This window comes from Candoia aspera, chromosome 16 (assembly GCF_035149785.1).
Source record: "Candoia aspera isolate rCanAsp1 chromosome 16, rCanAsp1.hap2, whole genome shotgun sequence".
NCBI lineage: Eukaryota > Metazoa > Chordata > Lepidosauria > Squamata > Boidae > Candoia > Candoia aspera.
The window spans coordinates 10,689,207-10,713,365 of record NC_086168.1 but is presented as its reverse complement, the minus strand read 5'-3'; the positions used below and the strand labels follow the sequence as shown (position 1 = coordinate 10,713,365).

At 47.2% G+C, this 24,159-nt stretch overlaps 1 protein-coding gene across 6 annotated transcripts in view; it reads left to right on the top strand.

Moving 5' to 3' along the window:
- Positions 1-24,159, top strand: part of DNM1 (dynamin 1) — a 62,617-nt gene that overhangs the window by 2,053 nt on the left and 36,405 nt on the right. For 5 of the 6 annotated variants that reach the window (XR_010068794.1, XR_010068795.1, XM_063316540.1 and 2 more), the window contains exons 2-10: positions 8,133-8,206; positions 9,115-9,264; positions 10,074-10,277; positions 11,351-11,449; positions 12,580-12,740; positions 13,867-14,009; positions 14,371-14,506; positions 15,241-15,308; positions 16,747-16,885. Coding sequence is in view for 4 of the 6 variants with exons in the window: in XM_063316540.1 (XP_063172610.1) it covers positions 8,133-8,206; positions 9,115-9,264; positions 10,074-10,277; positions 11,351-11,449; positions 12,580-12,740; positions 13,867-14,009; positions 14,371-14,506; positions 15,241-15,308; positions 16,747-16,885 (1,174 nt within the window). In the remaining 2 variants the exon portion in view is untranslated. Of the gene's footprint in view, positions 1-8,132; positions 8,207-9,114; positions 9,265-10,073; positions 10,278-11,350; positions 11,450-12,579; positions 12,741-13,866; positions 14,010-14,370; positions 14,507-15,240; positions 15,309-16,746; positions 16,886-20,098; positions 20,238-24,159 lie in introns of all 6 variants that reach the window. The other variant, XM_063316541.1, reaches the window with a different exon arrangement.

Genomic DNA, 24,159 nt, shown 5'->3' with positions numbered 1-24,159 from the left:
AGAAATCGGAGGAGACGCTTACAGGCGTGAAAGGCTGCGGGGGAGCCCGGAGCTATTCATTTCCTTCTTCCAACCTCCTACTTGATTAATTGGCCGTTGCTCACTCACCTTTTTAATCATCTAAAGCAAAGCATGAGTCTTTCCCCCCAAATGCTAACCCTGTTATGTAATCAGCAGAAAAAAGAGAGAGAAAGGGGATCAGAGTGAGGAGGTTGGTCAGTCCTGGTCAGCTGGCCCTTGGTCTGGTCAAAAATCTCACCAGGAGGGAGGGAGGGAGGGAGGGAGGGAGGGAGGGAGGGAGGAAGGAAGGAAGGAAGGAAGGAGAGAGAAAGATTGGGAAGGAAGGAAGGAAGGAAGGAAGGAAGGAAGGAAGGAAGGAAGGAAGGGCAATCTTATTTTCTACAAACAAAAAAGGACTTTTGAAATATGAGGGAGAGTGATTCAAGCGTAAATGTCACCAGAGGCTACAAATGCCCACTTTTCTCAAGCAGATGCCAATTTTTAATGGCCAGATGGTCCATTCATGGTCAGTTCTTTGGAGCAGAAGAGAAAGGAGGTGACCTTTGAGGGTTCTCCTTGCTTCACTGAGAGCAGAGCGGTTGGATGGATTGGGTAGAGTTCTGGATTTGTTTCCTCTTCTGATGGATTTCTCCCCAAGAGCCATTTCAGATGAGTTCTCATTGGGTTGCCTCCAGTTCTCCACCATGGCTGCAAATTGCATGAGTTCATTAGATCTACAGTTGAGAGCATAGCAACTTCCTTGCTGGCCTTCAGGATGGAGAAAAAGTTTCATTGGGCCTTGAGCCAAGGCGGCAAAGAAGCTGGTCCCGAAACTCCTAAGGGCTTCATGGCACAGCGTGATGGACCATTACGATTCTGTTGACATTATACAGAAATACTTGCTGAAGTCACTCACCATCCTTTGATCATTCATTCCATTACACACAGCTCTACTTACTCCCAGCCTTCTCCATCTTGAGAATAAAGGCTGTATTTTCCTGGGATGTTGGGAGATGAAGTCCATCCCATCAGGAAGCTGGGTAAAGCTACAAAAATGCTTCAACCATGTTGTCCTGAAGTGCAGATGAACCCTGGTTGGATTTCCTTGGCTTAACATCTCATTCTGTGCTATTCCTTCCCTCCTTTTTTTCCCACTGTATAAGCATTCCAGATTTTAAGAACAGAAGAACATGAGGTGTGTGGCCACTTTGAAATAAGATCGGAAGTTGTCCACAAAGGCAAATTTTATGACACACGTAATACCCAAATATTTTCAGCTTCACACCCAAAAGCACATGCCCAGATCTCTTCAGGCAGGTCTACAAGAAGCTGGTTTTACATCTGCCTCTCTGGAGGCTGCCAATTGACCGAATTCTGCCTCACCCTTTAATTTCCTCCAGCACTTACTTCCTTGAGTTGCTAATTTACTCAGGCCTTGGAGAGAGAAGGTCTCAAGGTCTCATAATCCAATCTAAACTTGGTCCTTGAATTTTATGGCAAGGCTTGCTATAAAATTGGCTTTCTAAGGTCACCGATTCCCAAGACTGTCTTTTAACTTGCCTGTTACATTTCCTCCCCTTCCTTCCTTCCTTCCTTCCCAAAATGAACTTCTTTTAATTTTCATATTGAGGCTGGTTGGTTATATTGTGATGATTTTACTGTATTTAAAACTGTTTTTCTTGTTCTCCTGGAAATTACTCTGCACTCCCTTGGGAAGACAGTAACACCTGATGTTAGAGTTTTCTTGCAAATTATTATAGCTGCCACTGTCAGAATGGATGCTCTGGGGTGCCGGAGGGCAGTGTGTGACTCAACTGTGCTCCCCATGTGACTGCGATGGTGCCTCAGTTTCCCAGTTGGCCTGTTTGGATTTGATTTACCCTTTGAACCAATCTCACTTTCTCCAAGAGGGTGCCAGAGCAAGAAAAATAATATACTGGGAGTGAGAAGCATTGAAGAGGCAAATAGCTCAGGGTGATGGGAGTTGTATTTATGTACATCTGGACAACATCCAGTAGGAATTAATTTGCTGTTGTTTGTTCGCTGAACTCATGTTGACACCAATTTTCTTCATGACTGTGTGCTTTCAAAAAGGTAAAATAGAAGGCTGTGATGATTGATCAATATTTTAAAACAATCCAGTTGCGTTAGAGTAGAGAAGCCCAGCTTTTTGGCAAGTCCGGAATTTAGTCTGGGGAGGTGGTGTAGCGGTACCACCCAACCGCTTTGGAAAACAGTGATTTGGAGAAGATGAAGCCTGTTTTAGCTGCAGGAACTGGATCTGTCCTGTTGGGTTCAGCCAGGAATTTCTCCCAGTTGCTTCCTCCCTTAAAAAACATCCTGCTGGAGTTGGAAGTCCAAGGAGGGGGAAACAAATCTTTGACTAAACTAGCAGCTGTTAAGCTAAGTGCACAGATGTGTGGTTTCTTGCAAGCGCCACGTCCTTAAAAGCAGACTTCCTTCTGGTTCTGAAAAGTCCCACATAGCAAAACACATTGAGGTGTCTGTGTGTGTGTGTGTGGGGGGGTGGAATATCACCCCTCTGCCTGCCATTTACAAGATTAAGTTTTAGATTGAAAGTGGCGGGGGGAGAGGACAATTTTCCCGATTGCTTCATTACTTAGAAAGTCTGCTGATGCAAGCATCAATGGGGCCCCCCGGATTCTTGCTTGTTTATATGTCTTTCAGCTCTCTTGCTGCAATGTCTTATGGGAAATGGAGTCTTTGCAATAAATTTCTTGCTTCCAGAAAATATCTGTAAATCTGCAGCTAGAAGAAACTATGGTCAGATGTAAACCTAAAGACAGAGTACAGGATGAGGGGTGAACTCCACTGTCTGTTATAAAACCATTCATGTTTTTCAATAACTATTCATGCATTCATTTTCATAATAGATGCAGATGCATAAATGAATCCATCTTGAGGGCAAGTCTGAGCATGGCTAAGTTGGATTGGTTAGTTCATGCCTTGCATAAGCCATGATTTGATTAATTGTGACTGAATCAACCAAAGCTGGTTGCATTATGCTAAACCATAAAAGCTGGTTTGTAAATCCTAATACTTTGGCTTTCAGGACATGTTAACCGCAATTTTGCAAAATCTCTACAAAATCTCTGATTTATTTTTTGAATAAATCTTTCCACCCCAAAATGGTGCTGAAGGCAGCTGGGGATAGAAAAAAAAAAAGATGTATAATGAAATGCATCCCTGAGGAAATATGTACGTGTGTCACAAAAGAGAAATTAGAAGCATGCTGGTTAAAACCCAGCGTGTTTCAACGCCTGTCGGATGTCTTTATCTGCTGAAAGAAGGGCTAAAGAGAGGAAGCTGCCCTGACATCCTGTGGCAAGGAGTTCCACAGACCTTAGAATGAAGATTGAAGAAAAGTTGGGCGATGTTAGTCGATGCTAATCTGACCTTGCTATTCTGAAGCTTCAAATATTCCGAAAATGGCAGTGCTGGTCTTCAAGAGCCGTGTTAACACGGCACCGACACTGGTCTTCGAATTTCCAGATTTTCTTCCCTGGCAAGCAGCCTCTTTTTCTGTTTGGGGGGCTCTCTTGATGTCGTCCCTTCCCCCAAAGTGTGGGAGGCCAGGGAGAAAACAGATTGATAGGAACAGAGGTAGGGAGAAGGACCCGCACCCTTGACTGCTCATGTAAGGATTCTGGGAATTTCGTCGCGTTTTTCTCTTTGCCAAAAGAGAAGGAAAGCTGTTTCTCTTCTGGGAAAGGGAAGCACTGGGGCTCCAGAGGCGCCCCTGGATTGCTTTTCAGCAATGCCTGGCTTGGGAATTGGGGCTGTTTGCAAAGCCAGGTTGAGGGCGAGCCGTCTGCTAAGAAGGTCTGGATGGGGTCAAGAATTGATCTAAGGCAGCAGGTTTTCCCCGTTGGCTGGGACGGCCCTCTGCCCTCCTGCCAGCTATGCGCCCGAGCCTTCCCATTTCAGAAGCAATTAAGCTCATCCTCTGGTTACCAAGCTGTTACCCCAGGAAACGGAAGAGCCCTGGATCCACAGCCTTGAGGAGATGTAGCACCTCCCGAGGGTTAGGGCTGCTACCCCGATGCCAAGAGGCCTTCAAAGAGGGAGGTTCGCCTCCTTGGTCCAGAGTAATGCGCCAAACGCTCCCAGCCCCATTAGTGACTACCCAGAGATGCAGTGAGTCACGGTCAGCTGTGTTGCAGCCAGCTGCTGATCAGGCTGTCTGGAAACGCTGCGCCTGCTTGCAGAAGCTGGCCGCAACGGGGCCACGAATCCAGCACCCAGCCTTGGATTTGCAACACCTTGGCTCGTTTGTCCTTATCTCCTGGTAAGGCATATGCTGCATCTTGAAAATTAAAAACTGGATTCAGGAGCCACGTCACACTGCAAGCATCAGCTCCGTTATGCCCCTCAGTTGGCATCTGGGCTTTCTTTTTTTCCTCTTCCCTTTTTCCTCTTGTGCCATGTCAAGGGGAGGCTTGGGGCACAGGCTTCTCCCGAGCTGACTGCAGAAAAGAGGCTTTGGGGATGACGAGCGAGCGGCCAGTGCTTTCACTGAATCGTTTTAAAGATCAAATTGCAACGACAGGGTTTTTCTGACTACAGGGGCCCCTAACCACCTTGATGTAATAGAGAAGCAGGCATCCAGAATCATGGATGTGGGGTAATGCTAAGGTGGGTTGCCAGGAAGAATAAAATTCGCACTAACATTTCCCCAACAGAATGCCCTCTAGCCATATTGGACTTCAGAAAGGTTGGATAGCTGAGAATGATATTCAAATCAATTTCGGGGCGGGGGGAGACTACCCCCAACAGAAATCCTTCTCATTCAGTTCTATTATTCAGTAACACAGGAGGCATAACATCCATGCTTCTGGTATAAGGTGGGCCCTTAAAGATCAAATCGGACCCAAAAGAGAGCAATGGTTAGTAGCCGGAAGGAAAAATCCAGGCTTCAGCAGTTGAATTTTGCATGGAAAAAGTTCACTTTGCAAGCTGGAGACTACATTACTCTCAGCTGCTTGTCTGTCTGTCTGTCTGTCTGTCTGTCTGTCTGTCTATTTTTCTATTCCAAACTGCCCTTCATTTAGAACCATGAGGACTAGAACCTTACGGCGTAGTTAGGGAAGTCCCATAACTCACTGGTAAACCCCACATTGTGGAACAAGGCAGATTCCTACCTTGCAGATTCCCCTTGCTCTGTGCTTGCGGCCTTGGAGAGCGCTATTAAAAGTAAAAACACAATCAGCTTAAGTAAATAGCCGGGGATATATTTCTAAAGAGGTCACTTCCGCTGGGCCCGGGGTGGGGAGGATGAGGAAGAAACTTCCTTGAAAATCTTTGGAGATTGGAAGCACTGAGTTGGGGGAAAATTGGATGGCCAGATGGGTTGAGGATTCAAAATGTCATTCTGTGTTTTTTACACCTTAATCTGAAATAAAATTGAGAGTGGCTGGCACGCAGCTTGAATTCTGATTTGCTCATGGTCTGAGTCTTCCATATTCACACGTACAGTTACAAATGGCACATGAGCGCTTTCAATTTAAAGCATTAAATTTAAATTTTGAGCAGAGGAATAAAATTTGGTAGGCTTTCTCTCTTAGATCTGCAGAATGGTGGAGAGCATTAGCAGCATTTTAAAAAGTCTAACAAAGCATCATCCTTATCCATGGGTTGCTCAATCGTAATTTACTAAGTCGTAATTGGGTGCTTTTGCCCAACACGCTGAGCCATACGTGATAACCTATAAAACACAACGGCTATATACACACAGCGCTCTACATCTGTGCTTCTCAATGTTGGCAACTTCAAGATGTGTGGACTTCAACTCCTAGAATTCCCCAGCCAGCTGTGCTAGAATTAAAATCTCAAAGTAAGGATTTCAAAGCTTTGCCTTCTCGAATCCAAAGGAAGTCTGGGTAGATTCGTTTCACCCAGTGATGGCAGTGGGAGGAAATGGTCCTTCAGGGGAGAAGGTGGCTGCTTAAGAATCTGAGCAGATGTCGGTGGATTATGTGGAGGTGGGATAGGGAAGAGCGGAAAATGCTGGTCTCTGCCTTGGTGTTTCCATCCTCAGCTTCTGAATCTTTCAAATCAAATACCCCAAGGTGGTTCAGGGAGCTTGAAAAAGTCCTGCTCTTTGGATTAACCTCATTGTATGGATCATTTAGCTTCCCAGTGTGCTGGTGGTCTTGCCTTTCCTCCAAGACCTGAAAGCTGGACTCTTTAATAGTCCTCCTCCAATTTTATATTCAGCACAGGCATGCTGAGAGGGACCCGGTGTCCTTTAACAAGCTCCGTGATTGAGGGGGGATTGACCCAGCATCTCTTCAGTCCCAACCCAATGCTCTTGATCCCTCTGGAAGGGACACTGATTTGCAGCTGATGACCACTCCTGAGCCATCTGCCCCTTGTTAGGAAATGCAGCACTGGAAGTCTCTGCTTGTGGTCCAGGTTCTTGACCAGTTGGGGATTGAGCAAGTTGCAATCCTACCCTGGCGATCCAGGTTGGGAAAACCTGTTTCTTGGGAATTTCAGCAAGTCTCCCTCCTTCCTTCCTTCCTTCCTTCCTTCCTTCCTTCCTTCCTTCCTTCCTTCCTTCCTTCCTTCCTTCCTTCCTTCCTCTTCTCACCCACTCCTTCTCCTCTTCTCTTTCCTTCCTTCCATCTCCTTCTCACCCCTTCCTTCTCCTTCTCACCCTTTCCTCTTCCTCCTCCTCCCTCCCTCCCTTCGAAATCTCATTCTGGCCACTGCAGTAGTTGTAGCTAGCACCAACATCCTATCGCCTGGTTGTCATGGAAACTGGTGATAACTCCCAGGCGATGGAGGGGGCAGCAGGAAGGAAATGGCTTGGTGGAACCGCTGGAAAGGTGGGGCAGAGGGGCCGTAGACTGCAGGGCCTAGAAAGCATTGTGGATTCAGGACCAGGCCGAGTGGAGCCATGGCTGCGTAGCATCTTGACTTGGAATTGGGCGTTCCTCCTTTGCTTACTTGAAGCTGAGAGAAGCCTCCAGTGAGGAGCCTCATCTTCTCCTAACTTTCCGAGGGAGACAACTGTCCAGGGTCTTCCATGTGGAGGAGGACCAGGTCATGTAATTTCCCTGAATCAAGGTAGCCCCTGGATTACTCTTCCAGGAGCGACCACCTTTGCACCCTGAACATAGCTACCCCTTTGTTTCTTCCCTGTTAGAACCCTATTCAGGGTGTCTCCTGTTTGGCCCCTAGACAAATATAGCAGAATATTTACCATCCTGGCTTCCATACAGCTGTTCTTTGGATGGTCCTCCCCAGGGAAGGGTTTTTAAGAGGTCTGTAACATGGCTGGGGAAGAATCCCTCCTTCTGCAGATCCTGGAGAACATCTTGCTAATGGTTGCTTCCTGGCCGTGAGTCTTAAACTGTGATTCATCAGAAGACTTCGCCTCCTGTTTCTGCGCCACTCAGGAACCAACAGCTTCTTTGTGGACTTTCCAACCCCTTTAGGTTTCTGTTGAATGCCACTCCGAGGATCCGTCAACCGGGAGATCCAAGTGGCATTGGTGGGGGTATCCCTGTTGCCCCTCCAGAACTGGCCTGGGCATGCTGTGAATGTCGAGGGCCAAGATTTCATTTTTGCTACGGGTAAAAATGAAGGTCAACAGCCACTTCCCAATGGAAGTGGTCTCCAGGAAAGAGATGACCAACTTCAAAGGAGGCAGCAAAGTTGTGTGCTGTTGTTTATTGTGATAACTTTCTTTGTTCCTTTGAGGATGGAATTTTGAAAATCTTGGGCTGCGGGGAGATGTAGTATTTTGGGATTGTGACAAATCAGATACCTCTTCAGATCCACATCAAAGTAGGACGTAAAACTAGGTGGGGAAGGAAATTAAAGCGGGAGTAAATATCGATGGCAACACACAATGGCTGGTTTCCACTTGGCGTTGCCAAGAGTGCCCAGCTCATGCAAAGGTTGCAGCCCAAGGTGACAAAAAAAGATAAGCCAAAAGCCGTTGTATTTTCACAACGAGGAGAAGGTGAGGAGTCATGAGTAATCTAAGGGTACCCTTGTTTGCGTTGGGATACAGTATCACAGCTAGTTTGCTGCAATCCGAAAACAAGATTAAAGAATGGAAGAAAATAATTCATGCAGATGTGTATTTTTTTTTATCTCAGGGACTTTCTGCCCCGTGGATCTGGAATTGTCACCAGACGCCCCTTGGTTCTGCAGCTGGTTAATGCCACAACTGGTATGTGAGTTGTTTCTCGTTCCCTCCCTTCATCGTGACGCAAACTCAGAGCTGTTCCTCCAATTCCCTACAGCTCTTCCTGTTTCCCACCCTTTTTTCCACATTTCTTTCCTTTCTGATAGAGGGTCCAGAAGTGGCACATGCAGATAGTCCTCACTTAACGACCACAACTGGGACCAGAATTTTGGTTGCTAAGCAAAGCAATCATTAAGCGAATCCGACCGTATTTTATGACTTTTTGCAACAGTCATTAGGCAAACCACATAGTTGTTAAGTGAATCATGTGGTTCCCCACTGATTTTGCTTGCTGGGAAGGTCAAAAATGGCGATCACGTGACCGCGGGATGCTGTGACAGTCATAAATGTGGACCGGTTGCCAAGCGCTCAAATTGTGATCATGTGACCGTGGGAATGCTGCGATGGCCGTAAGTGCAAGGAACGGTCATAAGTTGGTTTTTCCAGCACCGTCATAAGTCTGGACCGTCTCTAAATGAATAGTGGTTAAGCGAGGACTACCTGTATCAGTCACCCCATGTTGTCCACCTTCCCCAAAGCATGTGGTTAGGAGAGGCCCAAAACGGGAAGCAAAACTAGGCGGGGAAAGAAATTTAAGGCAAGAATAAATATTGACAGCAACACACAACTCCAGGTTCCAGCTTGGTAGCTTGTACTGTGGTCAGGAGTGCCTCATTCCAGGAAGCAGATGGTGGTTGTCCCTCTCCCAGTTGAAGAACAACAACCTGCAGTTCTTGAAGGGTGAACCACCTTTTTTGTAGAAGGAGAACGTCAAGATGGCGACTTGAGATCCCCCCACCCATGATCCGTGACTCCTTGCTGGCACAAAGGAGTTGCCACGCTCGGTTGTGTTGTCCCGGTGCCATCTCCTAACCCTCTCCTTCCTGGTCTAGAGTATGGTGAGTTCCTGCACTGCAAAGGGAAGAAGTTCACGGACTTTGATGACATTCGTCAGGAGATTGAAGCCGAGACCGACCGAGTCACTGGCTCCAACAAGGGCATCTCGCCCGTCCCGATCAACCTGCGAGTTTATTCCCCTCACGGTAAGCCATGGACCTCTTCCCAGTGTGGGGAGTAGAAGTCTACGATCCCATTTTGTGTGACAGTGGAAAGCCCTCAGATTTGGGGGACACGTATTTTAGGCGGGAAAAATGCTTACGGGGAGAGAAACCTACAGTTGAAGCTGATAATAATATGGCCGACTCCACGTGGCCTTCTTAATCACAGACGAGCCAAACTCATTTCAACCTAGTGGGTTGTGCGAACCCAGCCTGTGATGCGAGGCATGCAAATCCTCAATATTTGGCAGACTTCAAGAATGCCAGTTAGATCAATCCAAAGCAAGCTGGTTGCGTAATCCCAGACGACGAGTAGGGCTGCAGTCTGGATCATCATAGTCACAAACAGATTTCAGGCCCTTTGCCAATCCAGGCAACCCCCTCTTGTCAATTGCAGATCAAGTCGAGTCAATTGCTAGCCAGCTAGATGACTCTGGATTGTTTTGCTCCTTCCTTGACCAAACCAGAGCTTGTTTCAAAACACCTAAGAACAAACCAGCAACTGGAGAAAGCCAGCCGTGATTGATCTTTCCCTGTCTCACGGGAGGGAATGAAAGACTTTGAGTGCAACAATAGGTGTGGATTTCCTTATGCTTCTGCACATAAAAGATAAATCCTGGGTTAGCGTAGTCTGCACAGTAAACCCTGCCTGTCCAAAGTGTGAGGGCCTGGAGTGAAGGTTCCCCGTCTCACCGTGATAGCTAGTTTATTCCACTTGCAGTTCCTTTCACACTTCCAACAGCTGAACTTCCGTGAGTCCCCCAGGATACTATCTCCTTCTCTTCTTTCCCCAGTCCTAAGCCTGTCCCTGGTGGACCTTCCTGGGATGACCAAGGTTCCAGTTGGAGACCAGCCTCCAGACATTGAGTTCCAGATTCGCGACATGCTCATGCAGTTTGTCACCAAGGAGAACTGCCTCATCCTTGCTGTCTCCCCAGCCAATGCGGATCTGGCCAACTCTGACGCTCTTAAGATCGCAAAAGAAGTTGATCCTCAGGGTAACCACACTCTTGGGGCTTAGGCCTTGCCTCTCTGCTTGTTTCAACAAACCAGTTCTTTTTGTTTCGTTGCACGCAACATGCGGGCTTCTTGGTGCTTTGCCCGGCGCAATTTAACAGCCAATTGATCACGCAGGGCGGGGGAATCAAGCAGCTGTTTATTCAGGACGTCTAGAAGAAATGGGGTCTCCCCCTTAAGAGGGAACGACCCCGAGCATGTCACAAGCGGCAATTTTATACAGTTCGGCAGCAGTTATCGAAAGAGTTCATCAGCAGATCAAAGCTTCTTATGGGTTAGCTATTTCAGCACTTGCGCAGTTTCTTCACATACAACATACATCCCACTTGGTACCCCATAATAGTTCTTAGCGTGTTCTCCCCTAAATCCCTGCCTTGGGGTGGAGATTTTGGAATGGTAATTAGCTAGCGGTGAGCGGGGGCGTTTGGTTTGTCACGTACCACGCCCCATCCCTGCCTTAAGCACTGGCAACACCCCCATCTGGGGTCCGACAACACAGACCCCTGCCATCCTCCCTCTTCCTGGCAACCACACTGATAATGCAGGCATCCTGAGTCCCTCTTCAGTACTTTTCCATTCTTCCCGGTTTCACGTGTCTCAGTTTCCTGAATCATGGATTATTGCAAGGATCGGGCAAAAAAAGAACAAAAAGAGGTTGGATTCAGGTTGAAGGAGTTGTACCCTTGGGATGCAATTGAGCACAGGAGATTTAGGGTATCAAGAGAGAAGCATTAGAGGGTCTGCAGGGAGAAGTGATGCCATGTGTTTCATCACCGTGGATTATGACACTTCTAAATGGCAGTAGGCCTGTATAACCCAGTTATAAACACTGGAGGAAGTCACATTTCTGCTGTGTCCAACAGGCAACGGAAGTATCCTATAGCAAAATATATCTTGTATTAACGGGAGACTGTGCTAACCTTGAACGACAGAGCTTTTTTTTCTTCATCATGGGAAGTCCAGGCTTCATGTTGGAATGACACCAGCCAATGCGCTGCCCGTAACTCTCTTTTTAGTATTTCAAAGGGTGTCTGATTTGCTTGTGACCTAACAGGCCAACGTACCATTGGCGTCATCACCAAGTTGGACCTCATGGATGAAGGAACCGATGCTCGGGATGTTCTGGAGAACAAGCTACTTCCACTAAGGAGAGGTAAAGGTCCTTTCCTTGTTGCCGTCATGTGCCTTGCTTTCTTCTGAAATCCTTCTTTGCACGATTCTCCAGCCACATGCCTTAGCAACGCTAAGATTTTTCTCCTTGGCTCAAGTAGAGATCTAGAGGTAACCACTGGGGTTGGCCTCTAAAGCCCTAAACGGTTGACAGTTCCCATGTCTTGATGACCATCGCCTTCCCTTGAGACACACTGAAAGTTTGCCCTTGCTGTTCTCCCCGTGATTCTTTGTCTAGAAATAATGTGTGCTGAAATAATGTAAAATGCTGAAAAATACACTTGTTTTGTAATGATGCTGAAATGGTAATGTTGACCTTCTGAGACCCCTATATCATTCGAAAAGTAGCATCTAGCTTAGTAATGTCAAGGGGAAAAACAACTCATCGGAATGATCTGATTTAAAATATTTGACCTGAATATTGAACCTGTATTTGTTCCTGTGCCAGATACTGCTAAGAACCTTCCTTTTCAATTCTTCCTCCCAAAAATGATAATTCCAGCATGTAAAAATCAGACTGTCCAGATTCCAAGGAGAATTTACTCAAGCAAACTTGTGAAATTCTCACACACACCAAAATGGGAACTGCTGGATTCTTTTATGCATTCAATTTCTAGGAACCGGGGTATTCCTTGATTAGCTGGCATCCTGTTGTTTTGCAAAAGGGGAATATGTTCTCATTTTTCCTGGTAGAACTGAGAGGAATGAATGTAGCAGAACTTCCTGGATGGCTTCTGTCTCAATTCTCTGGTAGATGTCAAAAGGAAGGAATTAGTTTCCAAGGCATCCTGTCCATTGTTCAAGAAAATAAGAGGGGAAATGCTCACATGTGCAGCATGAAAGTCCAGTTTCAAGCACTCCAATTCCTCTTCTTCTTAGCCTTCCCACTTCTAGTGTTCATACAACTTAAGCACTTCCTCACCTCCCAGTATGATTTACTGGATTTACACGAACTTGGAGATATCTCAAAGATGTTCTACTGGGGTGTGTAGATACCTAAAAGATGGTGCTTGAGAGATTAAAACTCTTCTTAGAATCTTCTCAATCTTACCATTTTGGAAGGTATAATTTCCAGGTGTCTGTCCCCTGATGTCTGGATCTGTCCTTCCATAGGTTACATCGGCGTGGTTAACCGGAGCCAGAAAGATATCGATGGGAAAAAGGACATTCAGGCAGCCTTAGCCGCAGAGCGCAAGTTTTTTCTCTCCCACCCAGCGTACCGGCACATGGCGGACCGTATGGGCACTCCCTTCCTGCAGAAAATTTTGAACCAGGTAAAGTTTATCTCCAGAGCCACCCACTCAAAGGCTGAGGTGGATCCCTCTTGGATCTACAGACATCAGCTAGCTAGCAGTTGGGTCTTCTTTCAAACTGAAGACGAGAGATTTTCACACGTCACGGGTTGGGCTTGGCTTGGTTGAACTCGGCCATTGCAACTTGTGAACAATATTTTGGCTTAGGGCTCTATCAGGACCCAGAAATGATGGCTGGTTCAGCAAACCATGTTTAAAATAAACCATGCCTTAATCCATAGCCCAGCCTGTGTGCATGATTGCAAGGGACTGCAGATCAGTTGTGATACTCTAGGCATTATGACTGCGGTTTTTTTTTTAATTGTATGGCATAGCAGTTAGGTGTTCATGCTGCTTTTTTTTTCTTGCTGGGAAATCCTTGTGAGGTCCAGCGGCCAGATGTGTAGACTGCTTGGCCATGACAAGTCACATTGCCCAGGGTGCACCACAAGGAGGCTAGTCTACATTGCACCGTTGGGCTGAGAGGAAGTGACTGGCCCAAGGTCACCCAGCCGGCTGTCATGCCTCAGGTGGGACTAGAACTCACAGACTCCTGGTTTCTAGCCCAGCACCTTCACCACTAGACCAAACTGGCTCTCAACTCAACTGCAGAGTTGCCGATTACGAGATGGGCCCTCATAGAAACCATGGAAACAAATGCAAAATAAATGACTGAATCAGTTGCTTGACCCCATTAAGGCTTTTTAAATGGACTGAAAGGTTCCTTAATTAACATGGAGCCCTTCCCACCTCCAGTAGGCTGCAATGCTTTCTCATGTTTCCTGGTTTGGACCAATCATAGATTGCACCCAGGCTAGTTAGAAAATGATGGTTTGCAAAGATCAGCTAAGGCTAATCAGGACTTGGGCCACAGCTTGTCTGAAGTGTGAAACCAGGGAAGGAAGGAAGGAAGGAAGGAAGGAAGGAAGGAAGGAAGGAAGGAAGGAAGGAAGGAAGGAAGGAAGGAAGGAAGGGCTTATGAGAGTGAATGAGAGAAAGAATGAGAAGGAAGGAAGGAAGGAAGGAAGGAAGGAAGGAAGGAAGGAAGGAAGGGCATAAAAACATGATTTGGCCCATGGATTGTCACCCTTCTGCCTCTGTTGTGCAGCAACTGACCAATCACATCCGCGACACGCTGCCAGGCCTGCGGAACAAGCTCCAGAGTCAGCTGCTGTCGATCGAGAAGGAAGTAGACGAATACAAGAACTTCCGCCCCGATGACCCAGCTCGCAAGACGAAAGCTTTGCTCCAGTAAGTCCCGCGTGGAGACTTTGCTCTTCCGTTCAAAATGCTCTAAGGTGAAAGTGTGCCATTTTGGGGGGCTCCCCTGGTATTCGGGGTGGCGTCTCAGGATGCCCTGCAAAACGTAGGCAGAGCCAGGACAACCCCCCCCCCCACCCCATGCTCAATCTAAGAAGTAGAGTCAAGAGCAAAACTTTGTGTGAGCCAAACAGTCAAGGATGTTCCATAAAGTTCCAGCAGCCCGGATCATAGTCTATTAGCAGTAGCACCTTGACCAATCCTGGAAGCAAGGTGGAAGCTAGAGCAGATGCTTCCACCACAACAATCTTGTCCCCTTCGTGGCAGTGGGTTCTTTTCCTCCCCAACGCAGGATGGTTCAGCAGTTTGCTGTGGACTTTGAGAAACGCATTGAAGGTTCTGGAGATCAGATCGATACCTATGAACTCTCTGGTGGTGCTCGGATCAACCGCATCTTCCACGAGCGATTCCCTTTTGAGCTGGTGAAGGTAAAACTAAGCCTCTGAGGTTCAGGCACTTCCTTCCTCCTCACATCCTGATGTCCCATCTTAATCTGTATCTCTCAAGCTGAGGTCATCTGTCTTCAGACATCATAAAACGTAAACAGAGACCTGTCTGACTACACAGCTACGTCACAGTGGTTTTCCGTTGTGATTTATGCCACTAAGTAAAATCAAGGTGGAATGCTTACAGATAGTCTCAGTGGTTAACCCTCCAACTTCTAAGCAGTGATAAGATCTCATCCATCTGGCAACAAAGGCTGGGCTAGAGTTTGATGAAGATACGGGTGGCAGGAATTGGGTAATATAAAGATGGTTCTAGGACAGCCAAATGATCAGGTTCTCGTTGCCAAGCTAGCTTAGTCCTGCTCCACCGTCCTATAATGCCTCTCAATACAGGACATAGCTTTGTTACAGCAGGATGCCACCATCTCCCAGGATGGTCAGAGAGGAACATCTGGAAGATGTTTGGTAGGACAAGGCTGCTCTTGTAGGGCTAACCAACAGAGAAATAAAAAATGAGGTTGTGTTTCTAGGAGATGTTGCCCCATCATGTTTAGCAGCTCCAGATTAAAGAAGGTTGATCCACCTTCTTCCTTGTGGGTCCTTTATGGAAAGTAATTTGGAAATTTTCCAAGGATTCTTTATGGAAAGTCATTTGCATTTGGCATGCCCCCCTCTTGCGTTCCCGGTCCCACTCATGTCTCTTTCTCCTGGTGTAGATGGAATTTGATGAGAAGGAACTCCGAAGAGAGATCAGCTATGCTATTAAGAACATCCACGGTATCAGGCATGTATTCAGGCCAGAGAGGCACCGCCTCTACTATGTTCCTCTGACAGTATCTCTAGAATTCTCAGGCCTGAATCCAGAAGACTTCAGAGGTACGGTAGGTTGGCAGACTGACCCAAATACCTGCCCAGGCCACTGACTTTGAAACACTGTGGTAGGTTCTACTCTTAATTATTGGTGGCCTGCATGTTCTTTTTCCTAGATAAAGTTTCCTCTCTATGTTGGGGAGGTACATTGTCTTGGAGAGGACAAGGAAGTGGAAGAGTTAAACCCACTGGCCCATGTATGGCTTTAGGTTGCTTTTCGGAATGCTGAAAAGAGCTTAGTTTCACAACCTAGCAGCGAAGTGATGTGTCTGAAGCTTCTCAGATAGACCTACTGAAGGTCAGAACCAAATGAGTTAGACTCCCCACCGTAGGCTGGACAGCACAGCCAGCCCTACTGTAGGTGCTCCACAAGAAGAGATGCTTGATCGTTTGGTAGTGGTCAATCTTGGAGCTAAACTAACCAGGTTGGCTCCATCCAAACCAATGTGCAAAAGGGGACCCAGTTCTTGGATTCCACTCTTCTCAGAAGCCCACCCTGAAGTGCTGAGGTTAAATGCAGACTTAGATGAATGTTAACATGTGCTTTAATGCATATCATGTGCAAGAGTGCAACATTTAGCATAAGGGTCCTACAGAAGCTTACCAGAGAATACAGATACAGTATGAGCTGTACAATGCTTAAGCATTTTTTTTTTAAATTTCATCATATGCTAGTATAGGGAGAGCCGAAATGGAGCAGGCTTAGGAATGGAAATGAGCAAAACAGATTGATGGGAATAGCCTGATTTGGCCATACCTATCTAAGGGGCTTCCCCATCAAAATTTGATTGGCTTGCAACGGGCAGCTTTTACAGTACAGACAGCCATCCCTGTTGAAGAAAGTGGGGTTAGCAGGCCACCCCCAAAATGTCCTTCTCCCCACTCCTCTCCAGAGGATTTGATGATCCTCAGCCCCTTAGCTTTCCCACAAGGGACAGGCCCATGTTTGGACAGGCCTTCTGCATAACCCTTGGGTCACAGGCAAAGGCAGAGAATCTCCATTCCCAAACTGACCGTCCAACAATGTTTCATGAAATGACCATCCAGTTCTGGAAAATAAGGTGTTGCAGAGCTAGGAGAAGACCAGCAAGTCTGCTTGCTGTCTTTTGCGAATGGAGTTGGATCCCCGAAGGACGAAGGTCAGGAAGCTGGTTCGATAGGCCTTAGGGACGTCTTGTTGAGTCAAGGACTGTCTTTCTGGGTTTCGCATTTCCATCCCAACAGGCCGGCTGACTTTCTGCACCTTGAGCAACCCCTTTTGAACTTTTATGCAATGCAATGACGTTCTCCTTGCCCTATCTTCCTCCCACCTTGTCCTCCTGTCCTCTTCCATCATTATCCCGCGTGTTTAGAACTGGTCTCTTCACGCCTGACATGGCCTTTGAGACCATTGTGAAAAAGCAAGTGAAGAAGATTAAAGAGCCGTGCCTGAAATGTGTGGACATGGTCATTTCGGAGTTAATCGGTACAGTTAGACAGTGCACCAAGAAGGTAAACCCGGGAAGGGACGCATGGAGTCCTGAAATGCTCATTCCCACCCCCTGCCAGCTGAAGCACAGCATTTGTGACCGAGGGTGCTGATCCCGCCTGGCCGCGAAATTCCCGTTGTTTTCTTCCGGTCTGCCCTTCTCCACAGCATGACTAGACCTGAGGGAATCCTGCCTGAAGTTCCCTAGCCAATCAGAAACAAATGGCAACGCTTAAGTGGTAAACGTTTTTCCAATCAAAGCTTGGGGTGGAATTCCGGAATTCCAGAATTCTGCGACTGTGAGTCCTTATGGAGGATGTGGAATAATGGCTTTCTATTAGCTTTAGAGTTGTTGGGGTTTTTTAAACAAAAAGTTTCCATCTTCTCTTTCTGCTGTCTGCTGTCTCCATTTAATGCTCGCGCAGAGCATGCCCGGGAGACTCGCTATCTTCGGCAGTTTGAAGAAACCAAATTTATAAGGCAAAAACAGAGGTAGGATTCTAAGAGTGGGTGCAATATTAGTGTGGCTTTCTGAGATTTGGTAAGAGCACGCATCGCAAAATGAAATCTGCTGGCGCTTCCCAGCTGTCTGATGCTTTCTTTCCTTTCTTCCTTTTTTCCAAATTGGGATATACTACTGAAAACCCATGAAGGATCCTTCCCTCTGCCAACTGAATCTGGAAATATTTTAACAATGGTTGCAGAATTGATCCACCAGGTGGTGGTGGCAGGTGAAATGGAAAAGGGATCCCTAATATAGCTACTTGGGTCTCAAATATTCTTTCTTTTCCAGAATTCATCCCAAAACAAAACAAAACAAAACACACATTTTGGAACAATCAATAATTGGACTGTTGAACCAACTCTACCACTCTTGAAATCCTATGTCTGTCTTCACCTCTGAAATACGTGTGTGTGTTGAGTCTTCAGATCTTGAAGATGCCAAAGATGTTATTGCAAGGATCTGTTTTTACATCTCCAGAGCTTGGCATGCTTTCTGATTGGCTCGGTTTGGGTCCTGCCCCCAAACAGCAACAAAGAGTTGAAGATCATCAATTTTAAAACATCTCCCTCTCTCAGTTGTTTATGACTGTCTCCTGGCCTCACGGAAAGGGCGACCTTGGGAGATATCAGCTTGTATACATTAATGTCTTGATTGAGAGGAACACAGAGCGGTTCCAATCTCAGCTCTTCAGCTTGCTTTCTAAAGCTGAAGAAAAGTAATACTGTGAGAGAGCAAGGGAAAAGTCAGGAAACAGACCTGTTATCTCAAGCATGCCTGAAGGTACTGGCAGTTTTATTTTCTTGCATTAAAAAAACAAAAACAAAAAAAGGCATTTGACTAAAAGTGTGGGAACCTGGAACCCCTGCCGTCTTGGACAAGCTGTTGGCCATTTGGGAGCAGGTAATGGGATGGGGAAGAGTTGGACAGAGCCTGAGAATGCTCTTTGTAGTAGGCCGTCCAAGAGAAAGGCAAGATTTGTGGCTGCTGTGGCAGGAAAGCGCAGTAAGACTGGTTAGAGCCCTTGGACAGGTAAACAGACGTACCTGCCGCAGGTTCCTCATGGTTCTAGAATGCTGGGAGGAGTTTTCTTTTTCTATCCTGCTGTCTTGGGGGTGGGGTTCCTGTGTCTATGAGGAGCACCCAGAAATTTGCCATTCGCTCCTGGTAATCACTAGCCCTTGGGCTGCCAAGTATACAGTGTCATCTGAACGATTGGATTGGAAGGGCCAACCCTCCTTACCCAGCCCTCTCTGTTAATTTTCCTATGACAGTCCACATTCTCTGCTTTTCTTTAAGCCCTTTCCTGCTTCTGAATTCATTTCTTTGCTTATTTCCCTCCACATTCTTTCTCCTTTACGTTCTTTCTCTTCCCACCTCCCTCACCCACTCCCACAAGCAGAAAATCCATACCTCTCGGGAAAGCCTTTTTAAAGCTGACATGTTCTGAAGGACAAGGGAAGGAAGACGAACAAGAAAGAAAGGGAAAATAAATTAATGCTGATGACAGAGTAGGCAGGGGGAGAACCAGGGATGGCAGGCTTGAGATGGTATGTGATATACAGGCAGTCCTCGCTTAACAACCATTCATTTAGCGATGGTTTGGACGTACGACGGTGCTGAAAAACCAATTTGTGACCGATCCTTGCAGTGATGACCGTCCCTGAGGTCACGTGATCACGGTTCGGGTGCTTGGCAACCGGTTCGCATTTATGACCATTGCAGCGTCCCACGGTCATGTGGTTGCCATTTTCTACACCTCTTTGTAACTAGTGCTGGGCAGTAGTAGAACAGGTGCGGCAGTTGCTTAACCAATTGCATTTCTGCAGAAGGTCACGGCAGGAGAATGTGGAATTAAGATGGTTGGGATGGCCTGTTTTTCAACTAAACAGCATGTAGGTGCTGTATGTTAATGGAGCAGAAAGTGGTGGGATCTCCTTGGCTAGAGGACTTCAAATAAAGGGTGGATGGTTGTCTGTCAGATATGCTGTAGTGTTCCTCAACCTCAGCAACATTAAGATGGGTGGACTTCCACTCCCAGAATTCCCCCAGCCAGCATGCTGGCTGGGGGAATTCTGGGAGTGGAAGTCCACCCATCTTAATGTTGCTGAGGTTGAGGAACACTGCTCTAGAAGATCTTGGACTGAGCAGGGTTTGGATTAGGTGACCTAGTCATGCAACTCCATAATTCTAAGAAGTTTTAGCTTGGTTTCCAAAGTCAGAGTCACAGAAGGAGATGTGTGTGTGGGTTGCCAACACATCCATTGCTACCTTCCCCAAGTTCTCAAGATGCCACCTGCACCTGCCCCGTTTAAATGCCTCCACGAGCGAGCCAGCAGTGCTGAGGGGAGAAGGAAATCCGTGTGGATCCCAGCCTGGGTTTGAGAGAGGAGAGGAGGGGAGGGACCACCCCTGCGCGTCCCCATTCATCGTTTTTAAAAACCACCCCCTAGCTTGCCATTTCCCACCCTTTCCCTAACCTGCGGGACTCACTAGATGCTTGGCAGCCCACGGAGTCCTACTGTGATGCCCACCTGGGTAACGTCTGCCTGTGGAGTGATGCAGAGAAAGTCTCACCTCTCTCTCTCTCTCTCTCTCTCTCTCTTTTTTACCTTGTGTGTGTTTTTTCTCTCTTCCTCTCTCTCTCTTTCGCTCTCTCCTCCCTCTGTCTGCTTCGTGCCTTCCTTACCTCCTCATGGCTTCTCGTCCCTCCCTGCCCCTTTTCACCGTGCAGAACGGGCCTCTTCACGCCTGACCTCGCTTTTGAAGCCATAGTGAAAAAACAGGTGCAGAAACTGAAGGAGCCTTGTCTGAAGTGTGTGGACATGGTAGTGAGCGAGCTCACGTCCACCATCAGAAAGTGTAGCAACAAGGTAAAGAAACTGCAAAAGAGAGAGAACTCCTCCCCCCTCCCATAAAAGCAATGCCCCTTTGCAGGCACACGGGCACACACAGAGGAACCCACAATCTGGGCCTTTGCTGCTAGACAATGGCCAAAGGGGAGAGAACAAGGAGATTCCATGGGGTGCTTCTCTCCATTAGAGCCCAGGCAGTCCTCGCTTAACGGCCACAATTGGGACTGGAATGTCGGTTGCTAAGCGAAGCGGTCGTTCAGCGAATCCGACCCGATTTATGGCCCTTTTTTGCAGGGGTCATTTAGCAAATCATGCAGTTCCCCATTGGTTTTGCTTGCCAGGAGCAGGCTGGGAAGATCAGAAATGGCAATCACGTGACCATGGGACCCTGTGATGGTCGTAAATGTGAATCAGTTGCCAAGCACCCAAATGGCGATCACGTGACGCACGGTCGTAAGTGCAAGGGCGGGTTGTAAGTCGGTTTGTTCAGCACCTTGTAAGTCTGAATTGTCACTAAATGAATGGTTGTTAAGCGAGGACTGCCTGTAGGACAATTGTAGGAGGGCTGATAGCTGTGGAACAAGAGAGGGGATCAAGAGGTGGCAGGATGAAGATGCACGTTGGACAATAAGTGAATCCGTTCTACTTCTCAAACTGCAAAGGGCAAGGGCAGGAGATAGTTGGGCTTTTGTCTCCTGCTCGTGAGCGCTCCGGAGGCCTGTGTTGGCCACTCAAAGAAAGAGAATATTAGTGTCTTAACGTTGCATACTTGCCCTCTGGAGCAAAGTCTCTGCCTGACCCAGCTGGCACTTCGCCCTGATGCCCACGAAGGACAAAATCCGTCGACCAGTTTTCTTCCTCCTGGCACCCGGCTGAATTGTATTTCTTTTAAAACTGCATTTCCAGCATTTCTTCTCCTCACTGTGGCCTCCCATTCAAATTAAAAAAAAAAAAGCAACCACTTTAAAAATGAAAGCACAAATGAGAAGAACCTCAGATCAAAAAAGACAGCATTAAAACAATTGGCAGCCATGCCCTGCTGGATGTTAAGGTCTGATTTGGAGTAAAACGCAAATCACGAGAAAGACGCATCCATGCAGTTTTCTTGGTAACCGTAGACAAGTGGCTTTCTTTCCCCTTCCTCTGGAATGTCTTTTTTTTCATTGTTATTTTCCAGTCTAGCTACAGCTGGGGATATTTTTTAATAGCCTTCCATCCAACTTCTTAAAGTGGCCAATCTGGAGGCAGGCAGATAACCCAAGGTCATATCTTGCCCCTTACATATTCCCCTGCCCATCATCCAGCTTGGAGGGGGCCCACCTCTTCAAACATCAGCCTAAGCCATCCTGACAGAGGATGAGCACCAGTTAGTGAGACCCCCTTGTTATTTCAGAATAAGAACCTGACCCCTTTGTATTTCTTAACTCCCCTAGTTTTCAGCTTGAAAACCTCTTTGATTTCACTGCAAGTATTGCAAATTTTGGAAAGGGGAGGCTTTGAAAACGAACTGATTTCTTGTGCCGTCCCGCCTTTTCTTCCAAAAGATGCCATTTGGAGTCCATGTTGTGGGGCACGTTTTTGGGACTCCTGGACACCGTTAGGTGGCGCCACACACCTCTTTAATATGGCACGTCTGTGCTGGATTAATGCATTTGAAGAACAACTGGAGTGAACTCCAGATTCTCAGCTTTCCCCATTTAGATAATCCATTCAAAGTTACAACGGCACAGCTTCTCGGAGGTATTTCAAGACCGGATCCAGGAATGTAAGGACAGACTTTTGGGTGGAACCAAGAGATGAGAAAAAGAAAGGGAAATAACATCCTTAGAAGAGGTTGTAACAAGGAGGGCCGCAGGCGATGTGAGGCAGGGATTTAATTTTCTGCTGTGCATTCTCTGCAGCCCACCATTCATTAGGCACTCAAAACAATGGCAAGCAAAAAGGATTCATGAGCAATTAAGGCTCACTTTTCCAGCATCCCTATCTTTCTTTTACCTTCTGAATTCTTGCCCCACAGATTCCTTTCTACAGGTAGTCCTCACTCGACAACCATTTGTTTAGCAACGGTTCAGACTTACGATGGTGCTGAAAAAACTGACTTACGACCCTCCCAATATCCCTGTGGTCCCATGATCACGATTCGGCTTACAACCATCTTTGTTGGCTTACAGCCGTCGCAGTGTCCCTGTGGTCCCATGATCACGATTTGGGCACTTGCAACTGGTTCACATTTATGACCATTGCCGCGTCCCACAGTCATGCAATCACCATTTTTGACCTTCCCAGCCAGCTTCCGGCAAGCACAATGAATGGGGAACCGCATGATCCAGTTAACGATCACCTCAAAAAAGGTCGTAAAATTGGGTCAGATTCGCTTAATGACCGCTTCACTTAACCAAAATTCTGGTCCCAATTGTGGTTGTTAAGCGAGGACTACCTGTATTGGCAACTTCCGTTGGACTGCAGAGTGAAGCCAGTCTGCTGATTCTTGTTTTTTTTCTCTAATTTTTTTGAAGAGTTGCATTATCTGGCCTCTCTTTGTATGAGTTTAGCAGCTGCACATCCCGCAACCGAAAACACACACGGGTGTTAGCCAGGATGAAGAGGCAAAGAAAAGGAAGACATTCTGCTTGTGGCATTTCGGTCCCTTAGCAGATGACAGCCTTCCTTTGGAACCTGCATCAGATGTTTCGTAACGCAGATGTGTCCCTGATGCCCCTTTTAAAACAACATGTATTTCTTTACCTGCTTCCAACAATGAATTTCTGCTCCAAAATGTTCCTCCACGGCAGCAATCGCCTTTCAGGCACAGGCCGCCCGCTGCTGCAAAAACTAAAAAGAAGTACTTAAAAAAAATCCTGCATCCTAGGCCATCCCCGAAAAATCATTCCTAAGGGTTGCTAAACTGCACAGGAAATGAATCCATCTGTTTTCCAAGAGCCGCTGTGTGGGTGTTGGTGAATGCCTGTGGAAGAATGGAGTTTGGAGAAGAGATGACAGATTTGAACCGAAGCCAGAGAGAGAAATCAGAATTTTCAGAGCAGGGAAGAAGAGGCAAACGTACTTTGAGGAATATAAAGGCATCCTGGCCCCCCTGATGTGATAGGAAAAATGTGGGGGGCTTGGGAAACAGGGTTTCCCAATGTTGGGTTAGGGAGATGGTTGGGGGCTGGTCCAGAAGTCCTTTCCACAGCTTCCTTCGTGTGTGAGCCAGACCTGGGGCTCTGCCAGGGAGCAAAGCTTGTCAACATTCCACCAGCCAGCCACTAGATCCTAATTCCAACTCAGGGTTAGGCGATCCATTTGTTGCGACAATGAATAGAAACAGGGGGACTCAGCCCTGTGTGTGTAAACCCACGCAAAAGATTGACCCCTCTGTTTTTCCGGGGCATCGCGACACTGCAGATGTCCAGCGGCCAGGCTGAGTTGGCAGGAAAGGGGCCACAGGGAACAGAGGGGGCCGAGAAGGTGGGCAGAGGGGGGCAAGGCTCTCGGAAGGGAGGGGAAGAGCTCAGAGCTGTTTGTAGGGCAGCAATGTAGCAGGGAATGTACCGTAGTGGGAAGCCATGATGTGCAGTGAGCAGCATCTGCTCCAGTTGTCCAGTTCTGGAATCAAGGCCAGAAAGTCCAGGAGCAGGAAACGGGGCTGCCGTTGATGATGGACTTGAGGGTACCCCAGATTTGGCAGTGTCAGCCAGCTCCCTCCTCCGGTTTGCCTGCTCTCTCGTTCAGAAGGATGGCATTTCTGGGTGCTGCTTATGTCACACCCCCTTACTCCTCCTCTGTGCACCCCAACGCATGATCCTGTGGGCCGCGATGGATCTGCAACGTGACTTGCTCGCTGCCCAGCCACGCCCTCTCTGTGCATGTCCTCTTTCCCCACGTACATTGGATGCTTTTGCTGCATGAGTTGTGCAAAATGTGACGGTGATGGTTTCAG